Source organism: Phaseolus vulgaris, unplaced genomic scaffold (genome assembly GCF_000499845.2).
Source record: "Phaseolus vulgaris cultivar G19833 unplaced genomic scaffold, P. vulgaris v2.0 scaffold_12, whole genome shotgun sequence".
Lineage (NCBI taxonomy): Eukaryota > Viridiplantae > Streptophyta > Magnoliopsida > Fabales > Fabaceae > Phaseolus > Phaseolus vulgaris.
In genome coordinates, this window is record NW_027174081.1 from 1,100,578 (window position 1) to 1,112,624 (window position 12,047).

The following is a 12,047-nucleotide window of genomic DNA, read 5'->3' on the forward strand; positions in this document are numbered from 1 at the left end:
TTGACCTCTATCCACTTGGTGAAGTACTCAATGGCCACCACCAGGTACTTCATCTGACGAATTTCTAGTGGGAAAGGGCCTAGGATGTCAATCCCCCATGTGTGGAAAGGCCATGGGCTGTGGATTGACCGCAACTCCTCTAGGGGTGCATGATGCCAATCGGTGTGCTTTTGGCATTGTTAGCACGGTTGGGCATACTTCATTTTGTCTTCCCTAATGGTCGGCCAATAATACCCTGCTCAAACAAGTTTCAATGAGAGAGCTCGCCCTCCGACATGGTTCCCACAAATACCTTCATGGAACTCTGCCATGATACCTGTGCACTGCTCTCCACTCATGCAGGTCAAGATAGGATGAGTGTAGCCATGCCTAAATAGCTTTCCATCTACCAGGGTATATCTGCATGCGTTCTTCTTAATGAACATGGCCTTTGTCGGCTTCGTCGGGAGCAAGCCATCAACAAGGTAACACCTATAGAGTGTCATCCAGGTTTCGCCCACGTCGACTAGGGAAACATCTGGCAATTCCTTTTCCGACAAACCATAGACACTCACCTTGGGCACCTTCAGCGTTTCTTGGGTCAACGATCGATTCCCTCTTCCCCCGCCCTCCAAGACACCCACCTGTTGGACCTCTCCCGCACAACCTACAGTGGTTTTGGGCGCCTTTAGGGTCTCTTGGATAACTAACCTCTAGCGACCTCTCTTGCCTGAGCTGGCGAGTTTTTCCAACATGTCTGCTCGACCATCTTGTTCTCTTGGGACATGCATTAACTCGAACACAGAAAAAGTTGTTGAATCAAGTGTGTTCAAGCTTTGAAGAATCCAAACCCTTTGAAGGATGATAGAAGGATGGAAGTGCTTGCTGTTGCTAAGCTGTCTATAGATAGTATCTGGGGTAGACTTTATGTTTTAAATCCACTCTTGATTGAATCCAAAGCTTAAGCATTCTCAAACCTTTTAAAAGAAAAGTGTTTTTCAAACTAAGTGAAAAACAACCTGTTGTTTTGTTGAAACAACCGATTGTTTTATACTTAGGTGTTTTTAGAAAGGTTGAAAACTATTTTTGATGGTTGACTTGCTGTCGAACCAAAACAACCAATTGATTCGAGCATTCAGCCGATTGTTTGTTTTGGGACCATAACAGAAAACTGTTTTGTGCTTTGACTGAGCATTAAATGATTTTATAACTGATTACACTCCAGTTTTAAATGGTTTGACCAGTCTTTGAATGCAATAAATAGTTTGTTCAGATTTTGTAACAAACAAAAACTTAGATTTAATCAAAGAAAAAGAGATTTGAGTTTTTCACTGATTTTTCTTTTGAAGAGTTGAAGTTTGCTTTGAAATTGCTTGGATCAAAGAGAGTGTGATATAGGATTTTCATCTTGTATTGATTTCAGATCTTTTCTGTAACAAGTGTAATCCTTTGTACCTTTGAAGAAACTCTGTGTGTGAAGCTGAGAAGTGTTGTGTGTTCTTGAGGTTGTCAAGATCAACATTCTTAGTGGTGTTGTGCTTAGCCAAAGGAAGTGTGTGTCTTGAGGGGATCAAGGTCACTTCTTTGGTGGTGTTGTAAGTAATCTAGGGTTGATTGCTTAGTGGATTCCCCAGTGGTTTCTGGGAAGACTGGATGTAGCTCTTGGATAAGAGTGAACTAGTATAAACATGTGTTCAATCTCTCTATCCTTAAACTCTTTAATTTCAGTTTTATATTTGTGAACTGGTATAAACAACCGATTGTTTCTGCGAAACAATCGATTGTTTCTGCGAAACAATCGATTGTTTTTCTGGTGCTGTGCTTATTTGCTTTGTGTTTAGGCAAACTGATTTCTTAATCAAGTTTTTCTCGAAGTAATTTCATTCTAGATTTAAAAGTTTGCGAAAATCCTCTTTAAACCATTCACCCCCTCTAGTTTAAAACCATACATTCTAACAATTGGCATCAAGAGCTTGGTACTTGAAAGATAATCAAGTTTGATCCGAAAATCTTTTTCTATGGCTGGAAAACTATCTTTTAAGGAAGGTGCTTCAATCTACAAACCACCTTTATTCTGTGGATTGAATTACAAGTATTGGGAGGCTAGAATGAAAATCTTTATGGAATCTATTGATCAAGGAATTTGGGATTTAATCGAGAATGATCCTTTCATTCCAAAGCTTAAAAACAATGGTTCTTTTATTGCAAAACCTTGGTCCCAATGGACCAATGAAGAATGTAAAATGACCAAGCTTGATTGTACTGCTCAAAACATAATAGCTTTTGCACTAGATACTAATGAGTTTTTCAGGATATCAAAATGCAAAACTGCTAAAGAGATATGGGATACGCTCAAATCTACTCATGGGAACATCAATGAATCAAAGGAAGTAAGGTCAAAAAGTCAAGCATGAAGGAAAAGGAGGCAAAACAGAAAAAGCCTCAACCTCTGCTTCATGGCTAAAAAGGAAGATGACTCAAGCAGTGTAAGTTCTTCCAACTCTTCAAATTCTAAAAATTACAGTCCATTACTTCAAGCCTTTCAAGAAACACATGAAGAAGCTAACCGATTGGCCCTCTTGAACAACCGGTTAAAGGGAATGAATAGCTGGCTTGAAAATAAAGGTAAAACACTGGAAGAGGAATTGGAAAATTCAAAAACAGATTTTGAAAACCTTGAAATAGTTTACAAAAACTCCTTTTGCAAGTGTGAAACTCTTATTTGTGAAAATTGCGAAAATCTTGAATTGAAAGTCCATTATCTTGTTAAAACTATGGACAAGCTTTTTAAAGGTCAATCCAACTTTGAGAATGTCTTGGCATCTCAAAACTGTGTTTTTGGAAAAGCTGAATTGGGTTTTAACCCACAGAACAAGCAAGATAGATTTTCAAAGTCATTTTCGAAACTACCAGAAAAACAACCGATTGGACTATCGAAACAATCGGTTGTTACATGCTTCTACTGCATGAAAAGAGGCCATTCTGTCAGATTCTGTAAAATCAGAAAATATGTTGTTCCTAGGGCCTTTATGAAGTGGATTCCTAAGTGCAGTAAAGATTCAAATAATGAATGTAAACCAAATGGACCCACATTCATAAGGGGACCAAATCTTTGTACTTGAAAATCTTCTTCGTAGGAAAACTTGGAGGAGAGCATGCAACAATGGTACTTGGACAGTGGGTGCTCCAAGCACATGACTGAGGACAAATCAAATTTTCTGAGCATCTCCTTTAAGCAAGAAGGGCACGTTACCTATGGGGACAACTACAAGGGAAGGATTCTTGGGAGAGGATCCATAGGAGACAAAGATATCTTGGTCATCCATGATGTTCTCTTTGTAGAAGGATTAAAACACAATCTGCTGAGCATTAGTCAATTGTGTGACAAGGGATATCAGGTTATCTTCAAAACAAACACATGTGAAATCTGTCTCCCCAACACTAAAGAGGTAATGTTGATAGGTAAGAGAATCAATAATGTTTATCTTCTAGTTATCTCTTCACCATGTTCAATTGGTTGTCTTCTATCCAAGCATGATGAGTCTTGGCTTTGGCATAGAAGAATTGCTCACATTAACATGAATCACTTGAACAAGTTAATTTCAAGAGATCTTGTGATTGGGCTACGAAAGCTCAAGTTTGAGAAGGACCATATTTGTGAAGTTTGCCAAAAGGGGAAACAAGTGAAAAATTCTTTTAAAATAAAAAATGTTGTTTCTTTTTTAAAACCTCTTGAGCTACTTCACATGGATCTTTTTGGACCTTCAAGAACCATGAGCCTTGGCGGAAACTACTATGCTCTTGTTATTATGGATGATTTTTCTAGGTTCACTTGGACTCTCTTCTTAGAATAAAAAAGTGATGCCTTTTCTGCATTCAAGAAGCTTGCAAGAAGATTGCAAAATACAAAGAACAACAACATAGGCTCAATAAGAAGTGATCATGGAGGTGAATTCCAAAATGAAAAGTTCAGTGAATTCCAAAATGAAAAGTTCAGCAAGTTTTGTGAAAAGATGAGAATTCTGCATAATTTCTCTACTCCAAGAACTCCACAACAGAATGGTGTGGTGGAGAGGAAGAACAGGTCCCTTGAAGAGCTAGCTAGAATAATGCTAACTGGATCTTCTCTTCCTAAGTATTTTTGGGCTGATGCAGCTAACACTTCTTGTTATGTGATGAATAGAGTGCTAATTAGGCCAATTCTGAAGAAGACTCCTTATGAACTCTTCAATGGAAGGAAGCCAAACATCAATCATCTCAAATTTTTCGGTTGCAGCTGTTTTTTCTCAACAATGGAAAGGAAAACCTAGGGAAGTTTGATGAAAAAGATGATCTTGGTATCTTCATAGGCTATTCTTTAAAAAGTCTTGCATACATAATCTACAACAAGAGGCTAATGACTGTAGAAGAGTCTGTTCATGTTGTCTTTGATGAGGTGGATTGCAAAAGCATTCAAATCTCGAAGAACAGTGCTGAAGAGGATGAGTAGAACATCAGTTTGGAGAAGTTGGACATCTGTGTAGAAAAACAACCGGTTGATTCCTCGAAACAACCGATTGAAATTCTGCAACAGAGTGAGTTACCCAAAGAATGGAGGATTCCTAGAGATCTTTCAGTGGAAAACATCATTGGACAGATAAAGGAAGGTGTCTCAACACGTAACTCCATCTCAAACTTCTGCAAGCACACTGCTTTTGATGGATTTCCTATGAGCTCTTCTTGGATGTTTGTGGAAGATGGTGCGGAAGCTTAATGGAAGAGATGAACAAGGTCCTCCTAAGACGTGTGGTGACATTGAAGGTGCATGAAGAGTGTGGAAATGGGGAGGTTCGGCCAACCCCTTTGAAGGTGGTGAAAGGTTTGAAGATTAAAACCTAGAAGCTAGGCAAAGAGTAATGTATGGCACTAAATTGGCAGCATAACAATAATCTATTCAATCTTCCAAATACATGAGCCAAGCCCTCTTATTTATAGTGTTTAGAGGGCTGGAAATTCAAAAGAAAGTGGAGGGAAATTCAAATGAGAAGCATTTGAATTTGGAGCCAATTCCTAGTCACAAGGGAAGTGTGACTTGGTTTCTATTTTTGGCACCTCCTAAATCTATACCTACACCTTCTTTTGTGTCACATGGAAGGTGTGACTTAGCTTTATACATTTGCACCTCTTATATTTATATCTACACCTCCCTTTATGTTCTACTAAAAATACTCAAAAGTAATTACAAAAGAAAGACATCCAATGATGCTTAGTTTGCCCATATCTTCTATTTGTTGGGCTTGAGTTGAAGCTTGAACTTGTATTTGGGCTTGGGCTTGGGCTTTTTCTATAATGGGCTTGGGCCTCTTCCATCATCCACTCCCTCTTGAAAAGGATTTGTCCTCAAATCCAATGCTTCTTCTTCATCATCATTATGTGGATGTATGTGGCTGGATGGTTTCCATCATCCCCTCCTTCTTGAGAGGATCTGTCCTCAGATCTACAGGTTTGATCTCGAACAACAACCTTATTCCTATTTTGAAAACAAGGCTCCTCCTCCAGGATCAAATGTCCATCTCTGTGAGTCATCAAACAAATCAAATGTGTTAGTTTGAGCAGTTGTGCAAACATTAATTTTAGGAAGTTGCCATTCCTTTTGTTTTTCTATTGTTTTTGGCAACTTCTCATAATATTTCTCTATTTGCTGTTGTATTTGTTCTTGAATCCTCTCATGCATTTTCTTAACAAAATCATCTTTTGTAACTCCTTCCTTATGCACAAAGGTATGTGGATTAGGAAGGGGTAATAAATCTAAAGGAGAAAGAGGATTAAGTCCATATACAACTTCAAATGGGAAAATATTGGTAGTTTTGTGAACTACGCTATGGTACGTATGCTCATCTCTAGAGTTGTGTTTGTCCTTTATGATTATTCTAGGCATAATAGAAAGAGCTAGATTTTCAAATGTATTTTGACCATGCTTTTGAGGATGATAAGAATTTAAAGTGTACAACTTAGTTGCAAGTTTTCCCAAGAGAATCCTCAAATCATGGTTTGCGAAATTTGGAGCTCTATCCAACACTATGCTTGAAGATAAACCATGAGGATGTATCACTTCTCTAGAGAAGAGTTTATCCATATCCATGAAAATGGAATCAAAACCTTTTGTTGTCCTAGGAAGCTCTAATATGAAATTTGTGTCTTCCCAAGGATCATTTGCAAAAGGTGAAGGAGTATAGAGTTCTTGAGACATTGCCTTAGGTGTAGATTGAAAACAAGAATTGTACCTAAGGTAATGTCTTTGAACCTCTTTTCTCATGGGGGTCAAAAGTTTTCCTTTTAAAAGCACTAGAGTTTTATCAACTCTAATTTGACCCATGAGTTCTCCTTCATGAAGACTTTCTCTCGTATGTGTAAAGATAGTCTCATTGTTACAACCATTGTTTATGAGAATTTGTACACTTGGCAATGGTTGTCTCAATAAAACATGACAAGTTTCTTTAGGCACTACCTCACATAAAAATTTGTTTTTGTAGATGCTTATAGATAACTTGACATTCAATTGGTGATATCCTAGCACATATGAGAAATAATCTACTTTATCTTTATCTATGCAAGCTTCTTTTAAAGACTCTTCTTTTTTGCTTATGCTTGCAAGTGTTCCTTTACAAGAGGTAAGGCTAGGTTGTTCAACAAGAAGCATGTTTTCAAGGGTATTTTCAATGTGCTTGCCTTGTTGAATGACTTTGTGGGAAGGAACACTCTTCTTCCACGCCTTTTGTTTCACAAGGTTCTCTTGCTTTTCTATTTTTACATTTTCATCACTCTCACTAGCTTCTTTTTCTTTGTTACTATTATCATCTTTGTCCCTTAAGATCATAGATCTTTCATTGGAACATTGAGATGCTAATTGATCATTGCCAAGGTATTCTAAACATGGAATTTATCTAGCTTGAGTGTGAGAGATATGCTTGGTTAGGTTTTGGGAAAGTTCTAGAGATGTTTCTTGTATATGTTCTTCCCTTCTATGGAACTCATCCTTGTCATAAGATACATAGTATGAACTTTGCTTTTGACTTGATTGTTTTCTCAAAATTTGTTTTTCAACTTTAATGCTAAGTTGAATCAAGTCATTTAAATCTCTATAAGGTAAAAGTTCAACTTTGTTTCTTATCTCAAGTTTGAGACCACTTAGAAACCTAGCTATGGTGGTATGGTTGTCTTCGTTAATCCTTGCCCTCTCAATATATGATATCATCTTTTGCCAATATTCTTCTACACTCATATCTTTTTGATGAAGTCTTTGCAGCTTGTCCATCAACTTCCTATTGTAATGTGAGGGAATATGGCGACATCTCAAGGCTCCCCTAAGGTCATTCCAAGATGTAATGGGAGGGTCCTTGTGGAGATGTCTCTCTCTTTTTAGGGCATTCCACCAATACATAGCATCACATTGAAAACTTAAGGTAGCTAAGGGTACTTTCTTTTCTTCACTCATATGGTTGTAAGCAAACAATTGCTCTACCCTCATCTCCCAATATAGATATGTTTCTACATCTTCTTTTCCATAGAAATGAGGTAGCTCTACCTTAACCTCCTTTAGGTTTTCTTGTCTCTCTTTTCTAGCTCTCCTAGGGGGTGGTTCATTTATCCCAAGACTTTCTTCCCCAAAAGAATCATAAACTTGAGAGCTATATGCATGAGAATGTAATTTTTTTGAAATTTAAGACTTCTCATCCTTTGCTTTAGTCAATTTATTAGTTTTGGTCTCATTCTCCAATTGTTTAGATGAAATTGATTGAATATCTTTGGAAAGTTGTTTCAAAAGGGATTTGATGGATTTCATATCACTTTCCATAGACTTTGAAGAATGAGAAGACATGACTAGAGCTTTATGTCTAGAAATGTTTTACTTTGAGAAAAATGAGGGAAGTTAAAGAAGGTAGTTTTCCAGGTAAGAGAGGTGAGTCACAATGGACTACTTAAATACCAAGTCTTGCCTTAGCCAAAAACTATCCCTCAATGTCTTCACACAAATCTTTCTCTTGGTAAACCACTTAAAACACAATTAAGTTGGAGAAATCAAATTTGTAATGCAAGAAAACAATGCAAACTATCTAATCAACCAAGCAAAATTAATAAAGCTTAAACATGACAAAACAGTTTGATAAGCGTAGCTAATTAAAGGTAAAAAGATGCAATCAAAACAATTAACAATTGCTAAGCTAGATAGTTCTAAACTAGTCGGTCCTAGGTGAGGCTTCTTGGACACTTGGAGCCCTTGAAGACACACTCACCGTCTAATTACGTAATTAAAAAAGTAATTAACAAGAGTTAAGTTGAAAAGAAATTAGATGAACTCCCTTTTGTTGATTTTTCTATTTGCACTTCTTTTGTTGTCTCTTCTTTGTTGGGCCTTCCAATGTATGTGGTGTATTTAGAAGGTGTTTGTTTCTGCCCCTCGCCTTTGTTACTCTTGGAATTAGGTAATTAATTATTCAATCCAGCACCTATTAAGCAAACTAGACTCCCCTTAAGTCAATTCTCACTCAATCAAGTACCAATTGATAATTAATCCACCACCAAGCTTAGAGGTCAAAGAATTAAAGCAAGAAACAAATTAATTTGAAAAAACAGTACCACACCAATGGAATTAAATGTGACAACTAGAAAGAGTTCCAATGAACTTAGACTAGCAAATAAAAAAAGGTACTCAAAGAAAAGATGGCACACAAAATGGAACCTATAGAATAGCACTAGATTTGATTTCAAAATAAAAAAACAGCACCACTGAAATAATTTTTGTGGTCCAGAGAGCGTGATTTTCACTGATTTATGCTAAGCTGGCCTTTTAAAATATGCTTCTGAAAATTTATATGCAAACAAATCAAGATCTTAAAGAAATTCTGGCGTTGGTTTCACTCCTAACGCATGCACCATTTTGTTTTAATAAATTTTCTAAAATCAGTGTTCAGTTACGCTAGTTGTAGCGTCAAGATTGCACACTGTTTTTATAATATTTATCATTTTTTTTCTATTTGTTTTTTTGAACTGATTCTTTTTTTGTCTTTTCTCTAACACCTCAATTTTGCAAAATCCAGAGGATCAGAATTTTCTTATGTGGGAAAATAATTTTCTTAAGCAAAACAGCCAGCACAGAGTTATGCAAAACAGGGGTTTCTGTAAATTAGGAAAAAACAGCAAGATATACCAAAAGAAAAACACAATGGAATTTGTGTAGATCTAAACACAAATATGAACTCAAGCTAAAAATAAAAAGCACCAAAGGATAAAAAACACAGCAAATTCAGATCAAACATTTATACCAAAAACAAGAAACAAATAAGTCAAACAAAGTACTACTATGATTTGATGACATTTTTGGAAGAAACATGACTTGACAAAACACATATAGATTCAGAAATTAAAAGACTCAAATGAACACAATATGAACCAATTAAAATTGGAATAAGGACTCAAATACCTAAAATAAAAAAACAGCAACACAAACTATATGGAATCCTACCAAAAATTGCACAAAGATTGCTCAAGAACAATTGAACAAGATGCACCGATTGGAATTTCCAAACAGCACACCAATTCAAAACAAAAATTAAAAAACAGCAAGACAAATATGGAAGATGAAGAACAACACGGATTTAAGAAGAACTCAAAAAGAAAATGACAAAGAGATACTCATCTTTGAAGAACCATAGCTCATGATACCAAATAATGGATTTCCTATGAGCTCTTCTTGGATGTTTATGGAAGATGGTGCGGAAGCTTAATGGAAGAGATGAACAAGGTCCTCCTAAGAGGTGTGGTGACCTTGAAGGTGCATGAAGAGTGTGGAAATGGGGAGGTTCGGCCAACCCCTTTGAAGGTGGTGAAAGGTTTGAAGATTAAAAGCCTATTCCTAAGAGAGTTTAGGCAAGGAGTGAGAATGGCACAATTTTGGCAGCATTTCACTATTCAATTAATCTTCCAAATACATGAGCCAAGCCCTCTTATTTATAGTGTTTAGAGGGCTGGAAATTCAAATGAAAGTGGAGGGAAATTCAAATGAGAAGCATTTGAATTTGCAGCCAATTCCTAGTCACAAGGAAAGTGTGACTTGGTTTCTATTTTTGGCACCTCCTAAATCTATACCTACACCTTCTTTTGTGTCACATGGAAGGTGTGACTTAGCTTTATACATTTGCACCTCTTATATTTATATCTACACCTCCCTTTATGTTCTACTAAAAATACTCAAAAGTAATTACAAAAGAAAGACATCCAATGATGCTTAGTTTGCCCATATCTTCTATTTGTTGGGCTTGAGTTGAAGCTTGAACTTGTATTTGGGCTTGGGCTTGGGCTTTTTCTATAATGGGCTTGGGCCTCTTCCATCAGCTTTTGTCTCTCAAATTGAACCAAATTCAATTGATGAAGCTCTCAAGGATGAAAAATGGGTTGAAGCTATGCATGAAGAGCTGAATCAGTTTGCAAGGAATGAGGTATGATTTCTTGTCCCTAAAACAGCTGAGATGAACATCATTTGTTCGAAGTGGGTGTTCAGAAACAAACTAGATGAGGATGGTGTGATCACAAGGAACAAAGCAAGGCTAGTTGCCAAAGGATACAATCAAGAGGAGGGAATTGATTATGGTGAAACCTTTGCTCCGGTTGCAAGATTGGAGGCTGTGAGGTTGTTGCTGGCTTTTGCATGTATGAGTGGTTTTAAGCTCTTTCAAATGGATGTCAAGAGTGCTTTTTTGAATGGCTACATCAATGAGGAAGTATATGTGGATCAACCACCGGGCTTTGAAGATCATCAATATCCCAATCATGTCTTCAAGCTGAAAAAGGCTTTGTGTGGGCTGAAGCAAGCTCCAAGGCAGTGGTATGAAAGGCTTAGCAACTTCCTTTTGTCTCATGGCTATGAAAGGGGAATGATTGACAAGACTCTCTTTATCAAAAAGTCAAATTCTGAAATTATCCTTGTGCAAATCTATGTTGATGACATCATCTTTGGTGCTACACAAGATAGTTTGTGTGAAGAATTTGTGGCTGCTATGAAAGGTGAGTTTGAAATGTATATGATGGGAGAATTGTCTTTCTTTCTTGGATTGCAGGTTAAGCAAACAAAGGATGGAATCTTTCTATGCCAATCAAAGTATTATAAAGAGATTCTCAAGAAATTTGAAATGGAGAGTTGCAAGGAAGCAAGCACACCTATGCCATCAAGTTGCTACATGGATGTAGATGCTGCTGGAAAACAGGTAGATCAAACTAAATATAGAGGTTTGATTGGCTCTTTGCTCTATCTAACAGCAAGTAGACCGAACATTATGTTTGCAGTATGTCTTTGTGCAAGATATCAAGCAAATCCTAAGGAGTCACACTTCAAAGTTGCAAAGAGAATTCTGAAATATCTCAAAGGAACATCAACTGTTGGGTTATGGTATCCTTCTCACTCTCCCATTCATTTAATTGGCTATTCAAATTCTAATTTTGCAGGATGCAAGCTAGATAGGAAAAGCACAAGTGGTACTTGCCACCTTCTTGGTTCAAGCCTCATCTCATGGCATAGCAAGAGGCAAGCATGTGTAGCTTTCTCTACTGCTGAGGCTGAGTACATAGCTGCTGAAAGCTGTTGTGCACAGATTCTATGGTTTAAAACCTTCATAATCTTTCCTAAATCTGTTTTAAAACCTGTTAGAGTCTATTTGTGAAGACAATTAGGGGGAGAATTGATTGGTTCTTGTGTATCTTTCTCTGAAACTGTTTAAATCTGTTGAAATCTCTGATATCAAAACTGTTTCTGCTTTTGGTGATAGAAACAACCGATTGTTTCGTGTAAAACACCAATTGTTTGTTTGGAATTCTATTTTCAATATGTGAAAATCTAACCTGCTGCTGTAGGAATTGGATTGTATATATGCTGTTTTTGCAAGAAACTCCTTCAGATTCAATCAAATCCAACACAAGCAACCAGGGATTTGTCTTCATCAAATAGGGGGAGATTGTTGAATCAAGTGTGTTCAAGCTTTGAAGAATCCAAACCCTTTGAAGGATGATGGAAGGCTGGAAGTGCTTGCTTTTGCTGA

The 12,047-nt window shown here is 37.0% G+C and overlaps 1 protein-coding gene across 1 annotated transcript; it reads left to right on the top strand.

Moving 5' to 3' along the window:
• Positions 1–11,144: 11,144 nt before the first annotated feature.
• LOC137816894 (uncharacterized mitochondrial protein AtMg00810-like) lies at positions 11,145–11,672 on the top strand. Its single transcript, XM_068620056.1, has one exon. The coding sequence runs from the start codon at positions 11,145–11,147 to the stop codon at positions 11,670–11,672; it is 528 nt and encodes a 175-aa protein (XP_068476157.1).
• Positions 11,673–12,047: the final 375 nt, after the last annotated feature.

Coding starts and splice junctions, on each gene's coding strand:
- LOC137816894 (XM_068620056.1), top strand. CDS start 11,145: ATGGAGAGTTGCAAGGAAGCAAGCACACCTATGCCATCAAGTTGCTAC.